Consider the following 25547-nt stretch of genomic DNA (forward strand, 5'->3'; position numbering starts at 1 on the left):
GATGTTCTGTGACTATTCCTGGTCATTTTTGGTCTATTATAGCCAATTTGCATAGTCTCTATGGCCCTTTTTCTGTCATCATTTTGTGTCACTCTGTGGTCTTTATGTGACTCTTTGTGGTCATTTTGCACCTCTTTGTGGCCATTTGAGTCTCTTTGCGACCAATGAAATCTCCTTGCACTTATTTGATTGACTTACCATCAAATAACATGCTCACGTTCTGCCTGGTCCACTCTTTTGGCCCCTGTGCCCAGTTTGCCTGCATAGTAGCCTATGGCCTATTTGTCCACCACTGGAGTGGGCCTATAGGCCTATTTATCATAAAAAAAAATCCATTGTTTAGGCCTGTGCAATTATAGGGGCTCTTTATTAATGATGGACACAATAAGGCCAGTTTCAAAAAGTAAATAAAAAAGTATACAATTAGAGATAAGAATGAGGCAATATTGCAAACACTGGTCACCAAGAGGTAGATCATAATGAAAGATATCGCACTGGCTATGTAACAGAGATGTGTGTGTGTGTGTGTGTGTGTGAGTGAGAGAGAGAGAGAGAGAGAGAGAGAGAGAGAGAGAGAGAGAGAGGGGGAGAGGGAGACAGAGTGAGAGAGGGAGACGGCGGATTCCCCATCACAACCAAGATGGCGGCGGAGCGGACAGCCGGCTCGGCTCGGTGACTGACAGAAGAAGCCTCGGTCGGTTGGACAGCTAACGGTTAAAGTCTGACACGGAGGGGACAAATCTGTCTACGCACACGTAGATTAAAAAACCCCCAACTATAACTACAAGCAGCCTCCTCGGCGGTCACCTCTCCTCCTCTCCGGCTCCGACAGACAGCGCTGTAATGAAGCAGCGCCGGTAGACGACACCGGCTGAAGTTGTGCGTGTGTGTGCGGGGACTAATTTGACGCTCACAGACGGGGTAAGTAGATGATGAACCGTTACCGCGAGTGACTGACTGCGGAGGGATTTGGCCAACAGCTGCTAACTGCTGCTACAGCCGGCTACAAATCCCTCATGCTAGCGCTGTCACCTCGCCTGCGCTGTGTGTGTTTTTTTTAATTACATGTGTTTCATGTTGTGTAGTTGATAAACTGTCGCTAAATGACAATTCTGCCCCCGGAGCATCTGACCCCGACGACTCCCACGCTTTCCCCGAGTGGGTCCGACCTCTGCTCGTCTCCGGAGCTCATAACGTTACGTTACCGTGCCACAGGTTGTTAGGACCTCGGGTCGTGCGGTGACGGTGAAATACGTCTGTTTTAACCACGAGCATGCAGGCGTTTGGTGCTAAAAATAACCCCAAAACACTGCCCTCGCCGTGCACATCCCTTTGCCTCGGGATATTTTAGGTCGCTCAGTTTGCCCTGCAGAATAAACGTCTTATTTAACCCTAGTTTCATGCAGCTGCACAGAAGGTGCATGGGGTAGGTTAGTTGTTGCTTGCGAAGCCTGTTGGTGTTTTCTTATATTTTGCTATGAGCAGTCTGATGTAGAACTGAGTTAATAGATTAGTCAACACAGAAAACAATCGGTTGTAAATGAACAGGTTTGATGATGGATTAATTGTTCATGTGTTTTTTTGATTAAAAGGTTCTTGAAAATGTCAAGCCATTTAAATATTAAGATTCCCTGCTTGCCTCTGGGTTGAATCCATCCGAATAGCTTTGGGATTTTGACTGGCAGTCGCATGAAAACAACAGATTTGAAAATGTGATCTTGGATGTTTTTCTGGTTTCCGACAGTTTGTATGCAAATGCATCCTTATAAATCCAGTGTGCATGTCAGGAGAATGCATTCACTGATTGTGTGCCAAAACTGCAAATACAGTGTTGCGAAAAACCTGTAGGCAGTAAATCTAATCCCAGGATTCATGTGGTAATCATTCCATGAATAGTTTTTATTTATTCATGGAGTTTTCAATGTGCTTTGCAATTTAGCATCTAGAGGAAGTTGCCACAGTTCTGTGGATTTAGTCTGTGTCAGTGTCTCCTGTCTTCACGTGATCCCAGATTGTCTCCATGATGTTGAGATCGGTGCTCTGTGGGGACCAGACCATCTGCTGCAGAACCTCTTGTCTCTGAAGATCAAATCTTGGCTCATTTTCGTTGGGATTGAGATGTTTTCCCTGATGATAGTGCACAAATAAGAACCTGCAGAGCTTTAAACTTCTGCATGGTGCCGTATGTCTGAGAAATTCTGTCAGTGCAGGATAAGGAAAGTGAGCTGAAGTCCTCCACCAGCCCCCTCACTACTTCTCTCTGACATAAGAGATCAGCAGTGGTGACGGCTGCCTGCCATCAGGGCTTAACTTTGTGGAGGTTTACTTCCCCAAAAAATTCCTCCTGCATCGTTTAGCGGTGTCGCACGGGACAGGCAAGTCTGGTCAAATCATACATGTGACAGAAATACTCTCAAGCCTGTCATTTGAAAACCTCAGCTCCACATACCAGAAAGGTAACCTACACTGTAACTCTATAAATCCTCTGCCTGCTCTGTGTGTGTGTGTGTTTTTCTTCTTTTCATTCAAGTCTTACTTTCTCCACATATGGAAATTTTCATGGCCAGATTTTGCTGTTGTGCAAATGATGGACGGGGTGTTTGTGTTCTCTCTTACTACCTTGTCTGTTCATGTTCAGAGGGCAGGAGGGCGCCCTGCTGGAATGCCAGAGGGGAAAAAGAGCCGTATTTTGAATGAAGGCACCGTCGTCTGGCACATGTGAGCCCTTATGGCATTGAGTTGGTTGAATCTGGTGGTGGACTGGGCCGTGTAGTGGTAAGCACAGGATTTACGGCCATGAGTAAAAGATCAAAGAGACAGACAGCTAGACGTCGTCTGCTGCTTAGCTGATTGAAGACTCCAGGTATACACTCAGTAACCCTGGCTCCTCTCACCCTGACCCCACCCTCGGGGTTAATGCCTGCTGTCCATATAACTGACACAGACTGTGCCCCCCTGTGGCAGTGATGGCTTCAATACCTGAGGCCTGGGGAGCATGGGATCCCCACCGTCTTGTGTAACTCAACGAACACAAACAAAGTGGGGAAAAAGGAATCTCACTATAGAGCTGTGAGAGAATGTAGCTGCTCACCAGTGTCACGCTGGAGGGATGTTTGTGTATTTCACTTAAGCATGCACTTAAAGTTGTTCTACATAACAGCATGCTTAATGTCTGAAGTTAAAACTGTGTTGACAGCTTTCCCCTGGCAGAGGAAGTATTACTTTTTTTTTTTTTTTTTAGCTTGTTTTAGTCTGTTTTAGCCCTGAAATGGATGTGGCACCACAAATTTCATTGAAATTGTCTGTTGCAATGACAATAAAGGCTATTTGATTGATTTGATTTGATTTGATTAAAGGGACAACGAGGAGTTTTTGAAAGCGAAGTGTTTTCACACTACATTTACCATGAGCCTCCGTGCGCACGGTGAAATTCTTGGACCGGCGCAAGACGGACATCTTGCCAAGAATGTTTTCATTCATCAAGAATTAAAGTCAGAGGTTCGAAGACAATCAGATACTGTTGTAGTTCCGACCATAAACGGCAATTTGGCGGCGTTATTCCCATGATCCGTCGGGCAGCGTCCGCAAAACCGAAAGTAAGGAAACGCTGGTCGGCTCGCCCAGCATTTCCACCACTAATAATAATAACAAAATAACGATAGAGACAAAACGATATATTTATTGAAAATTGACCCATTTACAAGAGTGGGTAGCGTACATTCATCCACATTAATATGAGACTTTTTTTTAATAACCAAATACAAACTCCTCATTGTCCCTTTAATTTCCTCTATTAATTTATGTTTTGTGGAGATTCACTGTAGGCCAGCCTTCACTTCCAGGCTACACAAGTTTGTTTCCCTCTGGAAGTTGTTTTGTGATGAAGCAGTGATGGAGATTTGAGACATTATACGAGATGATGTATTTTCTACCCCTCTCTAGCACTGATGCACAGGCTGATGAGGAGGCTTGAGCCTACAGGGTGTTACACTTGAGTGAAACTAATAATACCCCTTAATTTAAGCTTTTTAAGGGAATGATTTTACATTGATGTTTGACTCATTTCTTCCTTTTATGAGTCATTAACAATACTCTAAATTTTCTTCTCCTATTTTTTAACCTTTATCATACCTGAGTACATCTGTCTCAGCACAAGTAAATAAACTAACAAGACCTTGTCTATACTCTGTATGGAGTTCTCAGGGATTGGTATTGGGCCGTATTCTGATCACTCGGCTCTGCTGTGTTGTTGTCCTTGTCCCTGCGGTTGTTGCAGCTCCTCCTCTCCCAGACAGCTGGCTTTGACAGTTCAGCATCCTGCTGCATAAGCCAGTGAAAATCAGTGTGTAACTCTGACACTGAGGAGGTAAAAATACACAGCTTCACTCGCTCTGGTGCTAAAATCCATTAGCTAATCAGAAGTTCAGCTAACCTTCAGTTAGCGGGTTCTCATTCTTCGCTGGTGTTGAGCGTTACTTTTGCCAGTTAAAATGACAAATGTCACTGGCGGCAGGTCATATCAGCTAATGTTAATTCTGTGATAACTTGTTGTTGTAGTTAGAGAGGGAAGATCCTTCTCTCTGCAACACCGCTACACAACCATGAGTGAACTGAGCATGTGCATATTATTGAAGTTTATAAACTTAATGTTTTGAACCATGACCTTCGTGTCGGGAGAAAAAGTATTTCCTGGCTGATGTGTTTCATCGAGTCGGTTATTTAATCAAAACGTAGCCTGAATAAAAGCACTGGCTCCAACTCTATTTACAGATGCCAATATTATATGGCCTCTCAAATATTTCTCTTTGAAGTAGTCTTAACACTGACAGGTTGCTTGAATTATATGTGAACAGTAAATTAATTTTAATTAATATTAATAATTAGTTGGCCATGAACATCAAAAGAGAATACATGGTGAATGTTTATGTGAATCATAAAGCTTCTCTAATGCAATGTTAGCCAGTTAAACTCACCCTTCTCTCTCTTCTTTTCTCCTTTTCTTTTCTGTCTCCCTCTTACCTCAGCCCTACTGTCACCATGTGTCACCACGTCACATCAAAATCCCTCAGAGTCACAACTGAAACTTTGCAACTTCATGGCATTGCAGCGGTAGAAGTCATTTTACAGTGAGGTGGTTGCCACTGCTGCAAAATGATCAATGGGTCATGCATGGGTCTAGGGCTGGGCGATATGGCAAAAAACGTTATCACGATATGTTTTTCCATATTGATCGATTCTCGATATCGTCTCGATATGTATTTTTTGCTGCCGCTGCCAGTTCAAGCAGCATCCTGACTGAATCCTGAAGAAACCAGAGAATGTGTTCAGTTTGGGAGGATGACATGAGTTCACTTTAATGTTCATTAAGGGTGGAACAGTTCAATAATCCACAGTTTGATTTGATTTACATTGTTGTTGCTGTTGTTTTCTGTTGTCTTTTTTCTACCATACATCAGCTCTAAAATGTGTCAATCATGAGGCTTTAGTCTTTCTAGTTATTTGAACAGGTTGTAGACAAATATTTAGCTATTTAGCTGCTCTGACACCAGGCTTTATGCCGAGCCCACTCTGATGAATCCAGGTGTGTCTGACTCTGACCTCAGTAGTCACAACAACTGTCAGACACACCTGGATTCATCAGTTTGTCCAATAATGTAAGACAGGAAGGAAAGGAGCCTGTTTGAGCTCAGGAAGTAGTGGAGCTGTGCATAAAGCCTATTTATTGATCTGACTCGGTAACCACGAGCGCAGTTCACGTCAACTCAGGTGATCTGCAGGTTGTTGTTTCACTTCACCGCTCCGACGCGACGCTCCGTGTGTGTGTGCGCGCGGCGCTGACAGAGAGAGAGGGAGGGAGAGAGGCTGTCTGCGCATACTGTGAGTGGATTTGACTCCGCGCGCACTGTCCGCGGACTTTTGCGGTTTCATAGGCAAGCATACAGTATCACATTTGAAACAGATTGAGTCCGCGCGGTCATAAAAATTGAGCTTTGCACGGAAGGGACCGGCGGACGCCCGCTTTGGGTCCTCGTCTGCCTCGAGTGCGCGCGGACATCCGCGGAGTCAAATACGCCGGAGTATGTGGGGGCCTGAGCCTGCTAGCGCATGTTCTTCACACTGTACATGAGCAAACAGACATGTTACCGCAGAATAAACGTCACAAGCAGCTCCGTGTTTCCTCCACTTTCTGACCGTGGTAGGCTATCATCAGGTTGCTCTGACTCCACACTGACAGGCTTCTTTAGCCGGGACAGACGAACTGATGCTCCACACGTTCACAATCGCTTCAGTTGCCATCGGCTCCACCTCCACTCATTTCCTCCCTCTTTTACAACTTTCACTTTATCACAGCTTGGGATCAATAAAGTATATCTATCTATCTATCCATCTTATCCTTCCTCCCTTTAGCTGCAGCAGCTCAAACAAGCTCTGCATGCTCAGGACAGGAGGCGGAGTATCAGACGGAAGTGTGGCCGGCTGCTGTCGCGCATATTTACTTTCATGTGATATCGAGGAATAGGGCCATAGCTTATTATCGAAATCGTTCAAAGATTTATCGCGATCCCGTATCGAGATCGTTATATCGCCCAGCCCTACATGGGTCTTTGGGATCACTTTGGATCCCAATGCATGTAACATGCGACTTACTGCTACAGAGACACTTGTGATTGTACTCAGACTTGATAATAATAATACTTGTTGGAAACAGAACAGATGTTTAATTGGTGAGAAGAGGGGGATTAAGTGTCATTTTATGGTCACAGCACTGAGTTTTATGCAAAATGTAACCAAAAGGAGACACTGTATTAGAAAAGAAAAGCTGCTATTGATTTGCGCGCAGAACAGGATTACATGTTCCCAGGGAATACCATCCACAAACACTAATTAGCTGTAAGCTCAGAGTATTGTCTGCATGGAGAAAGGCAGGATGTGTCTTTGGTTTGGTGGGTGGCATCTGGTGTTGGACAAATAACACATACAGCAGGCTGCAGTTTGTGGGAATGAAATTTAGTTCTGTGAAAAATAAATGGCTTTAAAAAATTGAAGAGCCGGACAGGTGCTTAGACTGATGAATCCACTGAGAAGTGTCAAGTTTTACTGCACTGGCATTGATGTTTCAGTTTCATCTTGCAAACTGTAATCAATTTGTCATTATCTTTGCATTGTTGCATCTCTGGCAAGAACACACTAAATTCAAATAAGACAACTTGACCTGAAGAAGACACATTTTGACTCTTCTTTTGAATTACTGAAAGGTGTTAATCCATATATTGAAAAAAATTACAACCAGAACAATATATGATCTGAAATATTAAGTTAAAATAGACTGTGACACCAGGGAAGGAAACTGTTAGACGCATCCCTACTCAGAGATCCAGTAACTTATGCTTGCCATTTTAAGATATAACAAAGAGAGCCTTTGACTAATATGGATAGAGTGGCATTCACATGCACAAAAGTATGCACATTTTTTTCCTTTGCTAATTTACATTAAAACTCAGATTTTCCACTTGGGGGAAACTTGTAGTGCAGCAGAATTGGCTAAAACTTCTTTGCAACAGCCAAGGCTTCACTGCTGAAGCTGTAATTGTCTTATTCTCATATTATTCTGCTGTTGTGTGGTCTCCTGGGCACAAGGGTACAAGGATTATTCCCCGCTGTCTTTTTTCTTCTAATCAGTCATACAGAAATTAGTTCTTATCATTAAAGTCTTAAGACATCAGTGAGTAAAAACTGTTAACAAGCTGCAAATTAAAAGAGGTCACACAGGAAAACAAATGTGCATGTTTGCACAAATCACTTTATGTCTTTCTCAAAAGCAAAACAGCAGCCTTAAGAATGGTTTTGTGCCAACCAGGGAATTAAAAGATCAGGCTGGGAGAGTCGGCAGGTCGGTGAGATCAGGTTTCCTGGAGACATGGTATTAATTCCCACAGGGCTCTGCTTTAGCACATCTCTGTGCTAATACTGTATGGCAACACCCTGCGTATGGTTGAAGCCTGGGAATTGTGATCCCCAAATTTACCTTGATACCTGTCCCCAAGACCTGTCCCAGACTCAGCAGATGAAATGCCAGCGGCGTTTTCAGCATCACTGAAGCATGTATCTACTCAGTCACCGACTCCGACCTCCATTACTGCCATCACCAGCGGCTCCTCTGCCAGCACAGCTCCTGATTACAGCCAGGATTAGCTCATTGCAGATCCAGTATATACCAGCCAAGTCTGCCACCTAAAGACAATGATTCATGTCATCAGGTAATAATAAGACCTAGTGTCAACTCACATTCTGTCAACTGAAATTACATCAAACTGCATCATGTTATGTAATAATACAGGATCAACAAGTTACAAACTTGTCTGACAACGATTTAACCACAGAATTAACTAAATGAGCACATCAGTTATAATGTTTACACTGTCAGAGTTCATACATCACAAGGTATTACTCTAAACTGATTCAGGGACAGACCTACTATCAGAGTACAAACTGAGTTTAAATCCAAAGGTTAACTCCTGGTGACCACTATGGATGGCCATTTGACCTTATTCAGTTATTGGTAATATAAACAACCAATTATCGATCCATATATTAAAAAAATGCCTCTGGCATAGGGCTGTTTCATTTTGCCCAAAATTAAAATCCCGATTTTCTTCTCCCAAAACCCGATTTCCGATTACAATTTTTTTTTGGTGAAATGACAAAAGGCAAAGAAATCATTTTTATAGAACACTATTGATTGGCCAGAGCGTCGTCACTGGAAGAGTCGTGAACGTGACGTTCAACACGAGAATCAAATCAATTTTGGAAAACACACCGGCAACAGTGACCACTGATCTGTACTGAGACTGTTGTTGTTCTTTCATGTGAGTTAAATGGCTGCTGTGTGGAAAACCACGCTGTGGTCCGTAATCGAGGTGCAGACGAGTGAGTTTGGAGCTGACGAGGGGATTGAAAAAAGAGAGCGAGACGACGTGGCTATAGCCGCCGTGGTATGACGACTACCCCCGTTAAAGAGGAACTACTAAGTAGGTGTAATGAAAAAAGACCTAAGCTGAGTCGAGCCTGGTAGAGCTGTAATGTGTAGTGGAAATGGGCCATTGGTCTCTTTGGCAACAAAATCCTCGCTGGCCTTAACGAACGCCGACATGTTTGTTTACAGTGTGTGGGAAGTCACTACGGCAACCCAGTGCAGCCCAGATACATGAACGGGGGCTGTACCTTCCGCATTCAAAAAGCTGTAATCCCCTCGGCTGTCGCTGGGGGCTGGCTCCAGAAGGGAGCAACTCCAATTGAGCCCCATGTTAAAATAGCCGATTTTACAGCTTAAAAAAACATATTTACAGCCTGGTACATTTTATTTTTTTGTTCTCAATCGATAGTTTCTACCCCCGCACACACTCTGAGCGGGGTGAATTTTTTTTAAACTCCACAGTTTTACTATTACCCCCAAACCAATGGGTGACGTCACGGACGCTACGTCCATTCTTTTTACAGTCTATGGCTGTACCGTAATTACCCTAGTTAAAGTGAAAAATCGTTTTTACGATTGACACGTTCTTAACATCGTCCTCCGACTACGATTTAACATGGATTAATCGAACAGGCCTACTCTGGCATAAAATACTAAAGAAACTGTATTTTTCCTTGTCCAAGAAAAAGTTATAGTGAAGCCAGGGGAGAGGGTTCATTGACCAGGGTTGGTCATAACCTGTGGAAATGGATTACTAGAGTTGTTGTTGTGTTGTAGTTATACACAACATTGCAGTGTCATTATTTTCTAGCTCACAATGATCTCACACCAATTTCACTTCACTTCATGTTCACCTGCATCGTCTGCCTCAGCTGGGTTTTCAGTTTTCTTTTTTGGAAATTTACATAGCGCCCCCGGGTGGTTGCTGCCACAATCTGAAATCGATTGCACTGCTTCAGGACACAATACACGATACAACCTAGTAGTTACTATGCACGTTAGATTTCACGTGATTGACAAATTCATAACAACCAGTTATTGATCATTGATTAATCATACCCAGCCATGCCCATACTACTCTGGAGCTTTGACACAGACACAAACAGTCACTTGAAGGGAGTCTGGATGTTTTGTTTTCACTGTGTCTTTACACTCATTGATTACATGTACTTTGTGTAGATTGATACATTTGTAGAAACAGAGGGGAGTCTGTTTTGTGACAGAGACACGTCTCGCACAACAAAGATGTGACAATAGTCTACACTGCAGCTTTTTGATTGCCTGCAAGTGTTTTGTTTATGTGTTTTTTTTACATAATCAGATATTGCTGATGTTAAATGGATGAGTAAAGTCTGTCACTGCTGCGTCTGATGCTCCTGCTGCTGCCACATCCATCATAGTTTCTGCTTAATTATCCCTAACCAACACATCACAGTCTCATACTAAGGAGATGAAGGTTGCTTAATTCACTGCATCTCCAGGAAATTTAGGTCAAGACCTTGCACAGAGTTTTTAAAGATACTTTGTATGCTCATCAATGCTTTAACACCGATGCGACCGAAAGTACCATTAACATATTCATACTTTGTATAGGTCGGTCCCAGCAGGGCACGAATTGCTAACACTGACATTATTGTTTCCCTTTTTTTACCCACTGATCCTCCTCTGCATCACGATCACTTACATTAGCAACACTGCTTATGTAAAGGCAGGCAGTGAGTGGTAATGGATATAAGCTCAGTGAGTGTGTGACCCTGAGCATCCTCCTCCTGCTTTGACAACTGTCTCAGTTCAAGTCAAGGTGAGTCGTTCCGTAGGTGTAGTGGTGCCATAGCTGAAGCTCTCTCATCCTAATGCTTGCTTGAAAGTATTTTTGTTCACTAAGCCGAGACACTTCAGAGGGTTTCTGTTTTTAATAAGACAGAAAGTCCCTCTTGTTTGGTTATGCAGGAGGCGAGGTTGGAAATTATGAGGGAAAAATAAAAAATAACGAGAGAAACAATAGAATTTATAGCCCCTGTGGTTTAAGATAGTTGCTTCCCAAAGGCTTTTTCTCCACTTGATATAGCTATAAATGTAGTGAGTGTCAACACCCACCGAGGCGTTGTTGGTATTACTGTTTTTAATGTCTGAAGAAAAACCTTCATCTGACAGCGTTAGATAAATACCAAACTTGGCTACAAATTCACTTCTTTAAGCCATTTAAACTAAACTTGTTGCTGTAAGTCTTCTGACTTCCTGCCAGTCTGGTGGAGAGTCGTGACTCCTTTACCCAAACTGATGAGTCTCTGGTCCGCCATCGCCATCGGTTTTGGCTGCTGCAAAAAAACACACAGTGAATGTTTGTTTGGCAGTGAAGAGGAATACATCACCTGTGTGTTTATTCTTACCTTGTTAGGAAATGAACCGCCACCCAAATAAGATGAGATTGACTTCATTAGTCTCTCAGAGAAAATTAGATTCAGGCTGGTGTTCAAGAAGACACACACACACACACACACACACACACACACACACACACACACACACACACACAAACACAAACACAAACACAAACACACAAACACACACAAACACACACACAAGCTGGCAAATACAAGATGGTCGCATATCTAATTTAAAACATGAAATATCTGTTGACGAAGGTTAATGCCTTCTGTTTTGCATAATATCTCAGAGTTCATACACACAATTATTAAAGTGCATCTACAGTGCCACTTGTTTTGTTATTAAGTTGACAGAGATACCAGGAAAAAAACTGTTATCTGCCAAACAGGCTGATACTGGATACATTTTCTGCAGTACCAACAGTAAATATGGCAAGTTTGCTCTATGGATGTATCCTGTCGCTTCCTTCTTGTGTCTTTTGATTGTTATTTTGGAATCAAGATGCAAACTTCTGCCAGGAGGAATTAAAACCCCCTTGCTCATTAGATTTTATTTGTCTGATTAAGGTTAAATAGCAGGTCCTGTGTAGCGATTACAGTTTGTCTTCTTTCTCACAGAGGTCATCTTTCCTCCAAGATGTTACACGACCTGATGCCGTGAAAAGGTACGGAGCCAAACACCCACCCCTCTGGGCTAACTGGAAGCAGATGCTTGGCTAATGTGGCTTCCTACTGGCTTGTGTTTATGTTCTTGTGCACATTCCTTTTCACCTCCTCCACGTGTTTGCCCTGCTGTGGCTGTCTCCGCGCTCGGTGTCTACACAGCTGGGCCCCGAGAGCAGCGACTTGGCTCGCCGAGCCTTAAAACAAGAAGTCCCTTTGGTGAGTTTCATTGGCCCCCGGTTCTCGTGAACTCGAGACAGCTGGAAATCGTTCCCTCTGTCACGTTGGCTTAAAACAAAAAAACCTAGTGGAAGCCACTGAAGGCCTGTTGGGTCTGGACATCTTATCGAACTCCTCCCTGAACTCCTGCTGTGGTTATAAGTCAGCGGGTTTGGTCTGGGAAGCTTTGTCTACGGCTCTGGCACCGGGCCCTTGATGTGGCCGAGTTTAAAGTTTCGGGGGCCTGTGGTGCTTTTCCACCAAAGTCTTGTTTCTCTTGTTTCTCTGGCTCCCACACTGCCCTCCATCCTGTGTGATTACTGTAGAGAATCAGCCGGAACCCAGATAATCTGTGCATTCAGCTGAGCCACTGAATCAAGAACCTTTAAAGCAAATGAACCACATCATTTCAGGTACTCTGTAGTCAAATAACTGATTTCACTCTGTACAAAGACAAATAGTTTGCAATATCTTGGGGGAAAACCACATCTCAAGGGCTTGGTAATAAATGTCCTCTTGTCATACATGATTAAGAAACGCATGAATATATTCTGTCTTGCTTCAGGACCGTTGTGTGGGGCTCTGGTGATCTTTAAAGAGGCTTCAGACCTGAACACATCCTCTCTTAAAGCTCACAGCTTTCCAGCCATCACTTCTCTCTGGGCGTTAACCTCAAGACCAAGTCGAGCTTTCCCTTCCAGGTCAGTCTGCCAGGGGAGAAGTAGGACAGCCAGCAAATCAAGTCATTTGGATTAGGCCATGTAAACTGCGGCGCAGATTTTTTACTCTTACGTGTCAGGGAGTCACAGCTCTGACGTGTTTGGATACAGTTCCTGGGAGGAAACCCACTGATGCTCTGTTCATGTAATACCATGGACTAAATCTGTAATACATGGGTGTTTCATGCTGTTCTGCCTTCTCAGCACTTAATGCACCTAAAGTCAAAGCTTTGGATAGCTGGGGGCATATTGTTTTTGGGTTGTCCCTATGCTATGTGTGTCATTTCAGTATGACTTGATGGAACTTCTTCATATTTGCCACATACTGGCCAAAGGTCAGGGCCCTTGTGGCATCACAAACCGGGTTTGGCCTTGTGAACACAAGCACTTTGAGGACGAATTTCTTCACAGCAAATATGACAACATTTTGGGGCGTTGTTTAGCTCAGTTGGTAGAGCAGGCGTCCCGTATACAGAGGCTGTAGTCCTCGCTGCAGCCGGTCCCATATCGAATCCCGACTTGAGCAATCTCATGCTGTGTGTCATTCCCCCTCTCTCTCTGCCTCCCCATTTCCTGTCTCTCATCAATTAAAATAGCAAAAAGATAAGACAACATTTCAAGCAAATGGAAAACATTGTATTTGACTCTGATGCCACAGGACTGCAATCTGAAACGAGTCTAAGTGGCAGAGGCAGACAACCCACGAGAGGGTTACTCTGGTCTTTAGTCTAGTGTGTAATCTGTAAGGTAACTGCCTCTTTGTAGGGTGAAATTTTGGTGAAGTTTTAATGTCGTCATATCAATGTAGAATAGTCTGGATCAGCTTGATTTGTTGCGTAACCCATAAAACCTTCCAATCACCTTTACAAGAAGCCTCGCTGATGGCTCAGTGGAAGCAGACACTGTGAAACCCAGAATTCATTTTTCAGCCTGTCACTTGTGTCTCTGTCGTGAACTCAGCAATATTGATTTCTTCTATTCTGGAAATATAGGGCGAGCGGATTGAAGACAACAGCGGAGGTTTGATTTCAGTGGGAGTCCAAAGATTGTCCCACATATACAGTACAGTGAGTGTATATATGTATATATAAATATTTATATACACTTATGCAATCCTTATGTAATGGTTGCCCCAGTGCTGCTGCTTTGGTTTTGCATCGTATTTTTAGCAGGCTGACAACATGGCACGGATGAGTGTCATTCTTTGGCTCGTCATGTGGCTCCGTAGCCGGTGTAACAGGAGGTGACACTGCAAAGCTCTCTGCTGCCTTTGAATCGGACTGCAATAAATTAGGTCACCGTTTCTCAGTTTTGTACCAAGTGAGGAGTTAACTGCACTCATTGTGTTCTTCATGAAACAATACCCAAGTCTGGTTTTGTCAGTGGAGGCTCATGTTAAAAACCCCCTCTGGATCTATAAAGCAGCAGTCATTTGCAAGAAATGGGATAACCACAGCAGTGGGAGACACCCTGTCTAATTCATTTCATTACACAAGGCATATGATGCTATAGTTAGTTTCTTTTTAAAATCTCGTCAGCAGAGGCTGTGAATCTGTTCTCAAATGAGGAACAGTCAGATTGTCTTTGTATTGACAAAACCTCACATGTTGAATACATTACTTTCTGCCTTTCATTATGTCTGTAAAATACAAGAATGTGACCCTGGACCTTGTGGTTACACACACACACACACACACACACACACACAACGGTTTAACCTTGTCTTCAGGCTGTCAGACTTTCAGCCTCTCCACATTCAGGCTCACATGCAGGCTTTGTACGGTGGTGTTGAGAGCAGACATGAAGGTGTAATATGACTGTGTGTGTTCGTGTTCCACCACTATGAGCTTCCCTGGTTTCTCATTCCTTATTTCACTAATGCCGTTGTTTTAATGGAGCCTCAGCTGTTCTGTCACTGCTTCAAGGGAGAGAGACGCTGGTGATGATGGTGGTGGTAAAGTAAAAATCTATAACCTGGATCAGTATGAAGATTTGAAGTGGAACAGTTTGAACCAGCTGAGGCTCCCTTTGCATCAGTGCCGCAGTGAAACTGTTTTCATTTTGAAATCGGAGACAAGTCTCTTTTGTGTTTTGCATGTTTTTATTAAGCTCCATTCCTGAGTAAACGTGTCAGAAAGAGAACACGTGTCCCACATCCTGTCTCCTGGGTGTTGCACCAATGTGTAGTAAAGCCAGTGTCTCAGGGACCTTTATGAGCCGGCTGTGTGTGTTGGACAGGAAGCTGAGTGAGCACAGACTGTGGTCTTGGACTCAGGATGCTGTGCAGATGTGTGGCCCTCGCTCTCCGCCTGACCAGCTGATAACCACAACAACATCAAGGTAGATTCGAAAAACTGGATTAAAGGTCTTGATGCCGGATGAGAAGTGGATGAGGCCAATGGCCTGAGCTGCATCCACTCCCCTCTGGCTTATCACAGCTGACCAGACATCGCTTGGCACAGAGAATCAGCTCGGTGTGCCGTGACTGTCTTCTCATCAGTTTCTCGCAGCGAGGAAGTGATGAGGTGAGATGCATCTGTAATCCGAGCGTAAGAGCCAGAACACGGTGAACCAGCATTTTCTCACCATCTGTCAATAGCCGGATGTGACAGCCAAAAGAAAGAAACACAAATCGCTCTTTGTTTGCATATAAGCTTGGCTCATTGACCCTGCAAAGATCATTTCATTATACCAATAAACAGCCAGCTTTTGGTAGATTTGTGTAAGCAAACCCTTTTCTTCAACAAATAATGTGTCTCAAATAGCTAACAATGAATACAAAAACTCATTAGATTGAAAAAGACAAAACAAATGGGATTCTGGTCCATTCACTGCTGCTTTCACTCTGGATGAGTTGCATCAGCTTGATTTGATCTTAAAGGGATAGTTCGACATTTTGGCAAATTTGCCCATTGCCATAATCCCTATAGTTTTAGGAGTAGGTTCGTTACCTTCAATTGTCAGTTAAGCTATTTTTAGAACGGCGGAGCAGAGCCGTGAGCTGCTCAGAGCTACGCTATGGAGGCTAATGGGATTTCTTGGTTTCCCTCATCAAACTCATCAAATAAACAATCCAACAACAAGTTGTGACCTGCACATTCATCACACTATGAGATAATAACAGAACGTTACGAGACAGAGTTGTTTTTTTCGGCAAGCAGTCTCTGTATTTACCTTGAGAACGTTTTGGAGTTGTTGGATTGTATATTTGATGAGTTTGTTGAGGGAAACCAAGAAATTCCATGACCCTCCGTAGCTTGCGGCTCTGCTCCACCGTTCTAAAAACAGCTTGCACCAACATTTAAAGGTAACGAACCTCCTAAAACTATATTATGGCAATGGGCTAATTTGCCAAAATGTTGAACTATCCCTTTAAAGATAACTTTGTTGTTTATAGGCTTGTGTTTCTTGACGGTCCGTTTTACCGCAACATGTGTCACAGAGAAACACCGACGTGAAACGCTTTCACCAGGGCAGTCGATCAAACATACTAGGTCAAATATTCTGTCACTTGAATCTCTTGTGGACTTATACTGGTCTCTGATGGTGAGGCGGATGAAAGGAGGCACTAACAGTGGTTTATGTAGCTGTGGCGGCGGCTGGAGTCGTGTTCGAATAACATCACACAGACTGGAGTTGGCAGCTTTTTCACCTTTTCCTCTGAGCCAACACACTTAGACGAGCTAACACGCCCTGCTAATTAAACCTCTCCTCCCACACCCTCTTACTACATATGGTTGGAATCAGAGGCCGTGTCCAGTTGAATTATTCGCTATTACACTGGGAAACTCTGAAAACTCTTGGAAATGTTTCTAAAGAAAGAAAGTGGGTTTCACATCCACTATTTGCTATCGATGCAAAATTCTGACCAACCTTATTATTGACTTCTGTATCTCAGCCCCAGGCCGTGTGCTTGCTGTGCAGGTACACATTTCTCAAACCTCCTGATTCCAGCCGTCACCAACCCACTGCACTGGTGTGTTGTTGCACGACTCACCAGCAGAAAAGCGGGGGCACTGGCAGGGTCTTCAGTTTTATCTTTAACCCACAGAGATGCACTCCTGAGGCTCCAAGGATGAATCTGGTCACGGAGACTTTACATCCCTGCACCCAGTGAAAAAAAAAAGTGCACTCAAGCAGTCTTACTGTATTCTTTTTTTGTTCTTTAGCATTTTGTGCCGCTTTTATGCATAATGTGCACCTCCTTGTCAAGAGGAGATAAAAGGAATATTATGTAATTTTGCTTTAACCACAAGGCTCAAGGCAATAATGTCAAGAGACTGAAAAATAATGGGGTAAAATTGTTAGAGTAATAAAAAGCAGGTTTACATTTCAGTTCTTCTTTGAGTTGTGTATCCTTGTGGGTCTCCTTAGTTGATGTCAGGACCAGATTTATTGTCTGTCGTTTTGTGTTCATGGAGGAAAAAACTTAGCATTTCTTTGATCAGAGAGAAACTCAATGCACAGTGCTTGAGGCAGGACAGAAAAGTCTAGTGTTACTCTCTTTATGTAGCTCCTACCCTAACAACTCGACAAAGGCTTTAGTGGTCAGCGGTGGCTCTGAGCCAGAGCGCTCAGGTGATAGGGCTTTTAACAGATCACAGAATTTGTGGTTCAGTCCCCAGATCCTCCTGTTTGAGTGCTGAAGTGTCCTCGGGCAGAACACTGAACCCCATGTTGCCTCAAGTGTAAATTACTTTGGATAAAAGCCTCCAAAATGAGTTAGGTAATATGCAATGTCATTTCAATGACATTTTCACATGATAAACCCTAAAATTCAAGTTAAGAAATAAAGATTGTTGTCAACATTTTTTGGAAAAGCCTGCAGCAGCAGATGTTTCTGGAGATGCAGTGTTTCTCCTCACATCATTGACCGTTCACTGTCTGTGTTTTAGGCCCAAATGCTCAGTGATCAGTGGTTAAGATTCAGTGTTTTTTCTCAGGAGGGGGGGTGCTGACTCTGAGTGTGTTTGTTGAGTCTCCCTCCTGTGTTTCTGAAACAGACCTTATCACCCTGTGAACCGTTGTTTGGCTCAGATGATCACGGCTGTAACTCTCCTCTCTGCTCTTTTTAAGGGGATTTCTGAGCATAACTGCAATAATTAAATGAACTTTTGTGGTGATGTCCTGCCAGAAAAACAGGATTGTACAGCTTTATAAAGGTCCCAGCCAGCGTCATCATTTTTCAACTTGGAAGATCACATGTTTTCTTCAGTGCTAACTTGTTTTCCCACCTACTGTATAATGTCAGAAGATGTTTCATCCTGTGCTTCTTCAGAAATGTGTAGATGATGTCATACAGTCAGGTGCTGGCCTCCTTTGGACATATTAAAGGGATAGTTCAACATTTTGGCAAATTGGCCCATAATCCCTATACTTTTAGGAGTAGGTTTGTCACCTTTAATTGTTGGTGCAAGCTATTTTAAGAACGGCGGAGCAGAGCCGCTACGCTACGGAGGCTCATGGGATTTCTTGGTTTCCCTCATCAAACTCATCAAATACACAATCCAACAACTCCAAAACGCTCTGGTGGACAAGTTGTGACCTGCACATTCACCACGCTATGAGATAATAACAGAACGTTACCAGACGGAGTTGTTTTCGAGGCAAATGCAGAGACTGCTTGCTGAAAAACTGCCCCTGACGGGAACGTGCATCAGCGGTTTTGCATGAATTTACCTCAAAATGTTGAACTATCCTTTCAGGAAACTGTTCACTGTGACTAAAAGGCTCCATGATATCACAAGGCATCTCATCAGCAGTGTTTATACGTGGGACCAGCCTGTAAAGAAACACTTCACTGCTCCCTTTTTAAAATGCACACTCAGGCCTGTGAGGCCATCAAGGCTTTAACTGCTCAATTTCTCTGTGCAGAATTAGAGAAAGGTTCAAAACCCCCCAACACCAGACACGATCCGTCCTCTTCATGTTATGTCAAGCCGTCCTTGAGCCGGGACGCCGAACCTTAGCCGGTCATGTGAACTAAAGTCAATCTGGTGAATAGCAGTCGGCTAACTGCCCGCAGTGTAAATGGCTGCCTGGTACCTAATCATTGCCCCGCTCATCCACACATTTTCACCCTCTCTTTTCATATGCCCTTCGACAGCCCCCCTCCAGTGGGATTTATGACTGTCAGAATTTTTATTTTACTGCCATAGCAAGGACGCCAGAACCGTCTGTACCTGCTACCACAATGAAAATTAATCTCCCCTTTCTCTCTCTCTCTCTCTCTCCTCTCCCCCCTCTCTGTCTGTCTCACCGTGTCTCTCCTCCCTGCAGGCAGTCGGCGGGGATGGGAGATGATGGAGGACAAAGGCCCTCGTGTAGCCGACTACTTTGTGGTGGCCGGTCTGACGGACCCGTCCAAGCCGTTGGACCAGGAGATCCACTTTGATGACGTCTGCCACAAGACGGCCAAGCCCAAAGCGCCCATCACCGATGTGGCGCTGGTGATCCGCTCCATGGGGGAGGAGGTGCCACCGGGGTTCACTTGCATAGAGACGACCCCGAGCGGCCATTCAGCCGATCTCAACAATGGAGGCCTCATGGCGCCTCAGATCTTCCTGTGCTACAGGCGAGGCCGCGACAAGCCGCCTCTCACTGACCTGGGGTAAGAACCAAAAGAGCCTCCATCTGCTCAGTCATATGTTCAACTGATTAACGTGAAACCGTGTATAACATCCCCCCAAGTGTCCACATTTTATTTCTGATCTGTCTAGAGTTCTAGTTTATACTCTGTTGTCTTGTACTTGGAGGGAAGTTGCTTATTGTTGATAATGTTGAACAGTTACACTCTCTCCTGTCCCGGTGTCTTTGTGAATTTTCCATCACACTTAAAAAAAAAAAACACCACTTAAAAAACCAGTTCTCATCCAGTTGTTTTATGTCAACAAAATCTACTGTGGACTGGAGAAGCCATTTGAGCTCATAATTACAGATGTTAATGTTACTGGCTATTTTGGCCACAGTGGTGACGGTATCACAGTAAAGGCACTTTAGCAGGAGTTTGGTTGTTTCCACCTTGGTGTTGCTTCATCTGAGGCAGCAGAGTGTACACAAAGATAGTTGTGGTAAACATACAGTGACTTCCATTTTAATTTGCTGAAATATCTGAAATTTCTTTTTGAAACATCAACACAGTTTTAGTGGAAACTGTTCTGATGTTGTCAGAGCTGTTAAAATCAAGCAAGCTCTTCAAGTATATTTTTTATATAGATTATTTGTCAAATTAAATGATTAATTGTATCAAATATGTTTAAAATGTTTCCAAAAGATATAGCTGACATCCTCAAATGCCAGCTGCCAAACTGTCAACTTTGATGTGAAAATCAGCAGTTTCCTCACATATGTTTAGAAAAGTGATTAAATTAGCCACATAGTTGAGCATTATGATATCAACAAACTGAATCAACTGTTTCAGCGATAAAAACACTAATGAAATTACCAATTACCAGTAGTTATCAGCAAGCTTTGTGTTTCTGTTGTGTCTGTCCGCTTGTTTCCCACCTGCTGTGAATCTCTGCCCTGCTGTTGCTGGATTTTGTGCGAAAGAAGCACAAAAAAGTGAACCCCCCCCCATGCAGCTCCTCCCTGTTGTGATTTTACAGAGTGTTGTGAAAAGCTGTTCAGTCTGTCGTCCTCAGCAGCATCTTCTGTGTGAATTCAGCACCGTTTGTTCAGTCCACTCACACCTCTGTCTGACGGAGGCTGGTGGTGTGGTTAACTCTGGCCTCTGACTCTACAGAGTGCAGTGCTTATCAGGCACTGACACAGACACTCTCAGAAAGTATCAGCAGCTTCTGTGTGCTGATAGCTCAGAGGGGCTGAGCCTCCCAGACACTGGTCAGACTAATGGGAAGCTGAGTGTGTGTGTGTGCGTGTGTGTGTGTGTGTGCACAGGTGTAACCATCAATGTCCATTTTAAGCCTGAATCTCAGTGACAGCTTGCAGTCAGAAGCTTTATCTGTTTAGGTTGTGGGTCCGTCCCATTCTCATGAAAGCCTATTCACACCTTAAGGCGATGTCAAATTTGTTTGTGTAAAAATATTCACTTGAACTCAAGATGTATGTTTTGTTTCATAAGTCCTTTAATGTTTTTTTTCTTTTCTTGTGAGGTTGGGTTATCACTGCAAAGATGAAGACCAGCTCATTTACAAATACTGCACAAAACCATGACCTGCTTTCACAACTAGAGCTACAGTTTGAAGAGGCGTTAACATCTACTTTAGCAAACACAGGAGGCAATTTAAAATCCTGCAGAATTAGCTTGGTCTGATGGTGGAGACTGAATTGATAAAAAACTCTACTGTAACAGGGTAACAGAGAAAAAATGCATAGTGTTTGGCCTCAAATCATCACATCAGCAAGTGCTGAAATGGACCAACAGACAACAAAAAAACCTGTACTTGACCACTTTGAATTCAGTTTTTTCAGCTCTCAGATAAAGCCATGAAATTGTTGCTTGTCGAGCTGCAGAGTAATGGACGATAAGTGCATAATGGAAGCACATGTTTAGAATCACTGCTATGAATCTGAGCACTCGTCCTCTAAGTGCTTTATATGAGTGTCCTTGTGCCTAATTGTAAGGCTGGACTGGGTTAATATGTTTTGACTGACACTGTATAGACTTGCAGTGTATGCAGACTGTATGAAAATATCAGATACAGCAAATTACAAATTAATTTTAAAAAGTTGAATTCTTTATATAAAAAAACTTGTGAAATGTAGATGCCATACAAACCTAAAGTTAACATCTTTCAAGTCTTTGCTGCAGTTTAAAGGATGGTCCATTGATAAGAAGGGAGCAGTGAGGATGCATATGAATAGAATATAATTGTGCTGCATCTAAATACAACATTGCATCAAATGTTGCATTGGATCTCATGACTAACAAAACAGACATTTGGCTTAATCATCTCCATTTGTTAGCGACTGAAAAGCCGGGATAAATGCCCAATGTTACAATGAAATTTTGAACTCCACCTAATTGGCCCAGTGAGATCATGACTGCATCTTGTTTTCATTAGTTCTACATGGGAATCTCGCTCATAACTACACCATGATGTGGAGTTTTCTTTTCTCGTTTTGGCTGACTGCCTTGCTCTGCTTCTTCTTCCCCAGCGTGCTGTATGAGTGGAAGGAACGACTGAAGCAGGGCTGTCACCTCATCCAGACCACACCCTGCGGTCGTCCGGCCAACATCAGCGGCAATTCCTCCCAGCGCATCTACGTCACCTTCCGCCGGGCGCCCGAGAGTCAGCCGCACGCTGCTCTGGCCGTCACCGACATCTGCATCATCATCCCCAGCAAGGGAGAGACGCCTCCTCACACCTTCTGCAAGGTGGAGAAGAATCTCAACAGCAGCATGGTGAGAGAGACACCCACGTATAGAAAATGTATACTTCTCTTCTGTGGTTTCTAATCTATCTCTCTAAACCGTGTACCTTTGTTTATGTCATTTGTAGGGGTGGGAGAAAAAATCGATTTACATAAATATCGTGATATCTTTTTTGACGATTTTTAAATCGATTTTTTTTTCAAAAATCGATTTTCTTTTCAAAAATCGATTTTTTAAAAATTTATTTATTTATTTATTTTTTAAATATTGTGCAATGTGCATTTGTTAGCCTTTTTTACATACAGGGAGTACAGGTTTTGAAAAGGGTTTAATTTCACTTTATAATGGAGTATGTTAATTTATGGGCTCCTACAGTATTTATGTGCAGATAAATGTTAAAAATGCAGACTAAAAATCGAGAGAATCGGCAATATCGTAGAATCGCAATTGAAATCGAATAGCCATCCAAAAAATTGTAGAAGAATCGAATCGGGAGAAAAGCATATCGTCCCAGCCCTAGTCATTTGTCACCATGGCACCAGTCGGTTATGTTCAGTCGCATGTAGTCGGACTGACCGCCAAGAACCAGTAGACTGTCAAACAATCCTTGACAACTTTACAACCCTCTCTGTGTGCCTGTCATTTAGGGTGTGCATAAGAAAGTGCTGCATGCATTTTCCAGTGCTTTAGTCTCGGGCATCATACCACCACCATTATGCTCCTCATCAATCCCATTCAAAGCTCCACATGATCTTACACTAACGGAGGGTTGGGCTGCTCTTTCTTCTTCTCCTGGTGATCCTAGAATCCATACAGAGCTGAACTACTTTCCCAGTCCGACCACCACACGCTCTCTCATGAGTGATGCCCAGGGTGCTCAGTCGTACTCACCTTCACGCTGCAATCATTCATGCAAGAGGGATCGGCATGATGCTGACTGCATCTTCTTAATATTACAGATTTCAGTAACCAGAACAGAAAACAATAAAACATGTACATTTTTTAGTGTCAACACTTTAAAGGGAAACTATTGCTGTTCAGCTAACCCTCCTCCCGGCCATGTGCATTTGTTTTCAACAAAACTAGTGAGAAAGCAAATCCATGGAGCGGTGGATAATATTATTTATCAAATACATGTTATGATGTGTATATTTGTGTAGTCTTATCTGTCATAAACAAGAGATCACGGATTAGAGAGCTGGGACACCGGGTTGGAGGCTAAGAGACGCTACGTGGAAGGCAGAGAGCCTCCATTCTCCCTTGTAACAAGTTACAGGTAATTTATTGAACCATCACAATTACTACGAAGCTGTTTAATTGAGGTAAAGATGTAGCATAGTTGAGGTAAAGAAAATTGGAATAGTTCCTCTTCAAATCAACCTTTAAACCAGCAGAGGTTTCTCAGTTCTGTATTTGGCAGTGAGGTTCTTCCACGATCTTGGTGCAATGTGTTTGGGGGTTGAATAACTCTTGCATGTTGACCTCACTCAGGCTCAAATCAGCCTCGGTCCAGCAGAAGAAGAAGGTGGCAACAAGTGCACAGCATGTTGTTAAAGTACGGAGCTGTGAAGTTGTTGTTGTTTTCACTGCTGGACGTGCTGCCAGTTTGCTGCTCGTGGATTCCTCCCTGATGAAATGCAACGATGGACAATCTGACCATCTGAAACACCTAAAACCTTTGCACAGTTCCGTGGTTGTGAAAGGGAGTTCTTGACAGCAGAGAAAATGGGTAGCCGAGAGCCTCCACCCACACATTGAAATCACATAGAGTTTCTTCTTTGAAACTACTTCATGGCATTTTGAATTCGGCAGACTTTATCTCATCTTATCTGAGCCTTGTCTGAAATTCAAAATGTCAAGGTATTCTTTAGTCAGAAGTCATGAATCCTCAGCTTCTCCGCCTCACTACTCCTGAATCCTCCTTCACGAGTTTCAAAGGAGACTCTTAAATCGGTAAAATGAGCTCCGGGAACTATTCAGGAATACAAAAATGACATTGAGCGTTTTTGCAATGACAATGAGCATGCCTGATCAAGCACAGATTTAGCCACCACACATTCTTCTGTTTCGAAATGACTCAGTTGTGTTGTGAAAATCACGGCCTAGAGCTAATTGGATCTTCTCTATGTCTTCTCTGCAGGACTGAGGATAAAAAAAGACTGCATCTCACCTGTTCATTCTTCCTCTGAGTTAATTGTGTTTTTTGCAGTAGTTAGGAGAGAGATTTCAGCCCCTAGGTGAGCTGCTTTGACTGGTTAGTGCTTCCACTTACGGAAAATTGTGTAAAACTATCCTACATTGCCTCAGGAAGTTTAAAAAAAAAATACTTTATGTGTTTATGGTGTTTTAGTCTTGTTTTCCTTTGAAGAGGAAAGTGGAGTCTCTGGAGTTTTATCTCCTCGGTTTCCTTTGCACTGAGTACTTGTGCTGTTTAAGATTATTTCTCTCAGTTTCCTACTTCTCTGTCTTTTTGTTTCTTTGCTTTTCTCTCCCAATGACACACACACACACACACAGTCTACATTTTGTGTTTCATAGACCAGATGACTCTCCCGAGAAACTCTGTGTGGCTGCACGTGTGTCTTAAAATCTCTGCACAGTTTCTCAGAGGGGGACTACGTCAGGAAATGTTTTGAGTTTTTATATTTTCTACAGGGACTCGTGGTGCATGAAGGAGGAGATGGGGATTCTACACTAAAATGGGAATTTAGCTACACTAATTTTTCAATCTGACTAATGCAGGAGCTGTGAAGACCATTTTAATATTTCAGTGGCGCTCTGGGACCATGCTTCAGATTGTTAAAGATTTAATGTGACTTTTAGTCGCCAAAGACCTACTTCCTCTCACAGATGTGTGTTTATCAGAAGTATCACTGTTTCTCTCCACATGCTAATGGTTAAGTGTCTAGCTCCACATCCCTGAGTGGAGTTGGACTGAAGGTTGTGATGGGAAGGGAGGGAGGGAAAATACATCTTTGTCCTGCATTTTTTACTCTATTAAGAATTGCAGTAACAACAATGTGGTGGAGCATACTCAGCTTTACCGCATTGTGTTGCAAGTTTGGTTTTGCTACATAGATAATGTCAACATTATCAGCTGATCACTTAAATCACCATCAATTCATCACTTTACTCACCAAGAGCAGTGGACAGGATCATTAAACTTAACCCTTATCTCTAGCTTGTCTTTTTCTCAACTGAAGTTAACCAGTCTATGGATATTCTCATTCATCCAGGTCATCATTCCC

At 43.1% G+C, this 25547-nt stretch overlaps 1 protein-coding gene across 7 annotated transcripts in view; it reads left to right on the forward strand.

Moving 5' to 3' along the window:
* The first annotated feature begins 606 nt into the window (after positions 1 to 606).
* Positions 607 to 25547, forward strand: part of LOC146990229 (C-myc promoter-binding protein-like) — a 73535-nt gene continuing 48594 nt past the window's right edge. For 5 of the 7 annotated variants that reach the window (XM_085770805.1, XM_085770834.1, XM_085770850.1 and 2 more), the window contains exons 1-3: positions 608 to 921; positions 19242 to 19572; positions 22083 to 22329. In XM_085770805.1, the coding sequence (XP_085626931.1) occupies positions 19262 to 19572; positions 22083 to 22329 (558 nt within the window). In that variant the 5' untranslated portion in view covers positions 608 to 921; positions 19242 to 19261. Of the gene's footprint in view, positions 922 to 12924; positions 12945 to 19241; positions 19573 to 22082; positions 22330 to 25547 lie in introns of those variants that run through there. The other 2 variants (XM_085770842.1, XM_085770816.1) reach the window with 2 other exon arrangements.

Source organism: Trachurus japonicus, chromosome 3 (genome assembly GCF_045865225.1).
Source record: "Trachurus japonicus isolate A0001 chromosome 3, Traja_1.0".
In the NCBI taxonomy this organism is placed as follows: domain Eukaryota; kingdom Metazoa; phylum Chordata; class Actinopteri; order Carangiformes; family Carangidae; genus Trachurus; species Trachurus japonicus.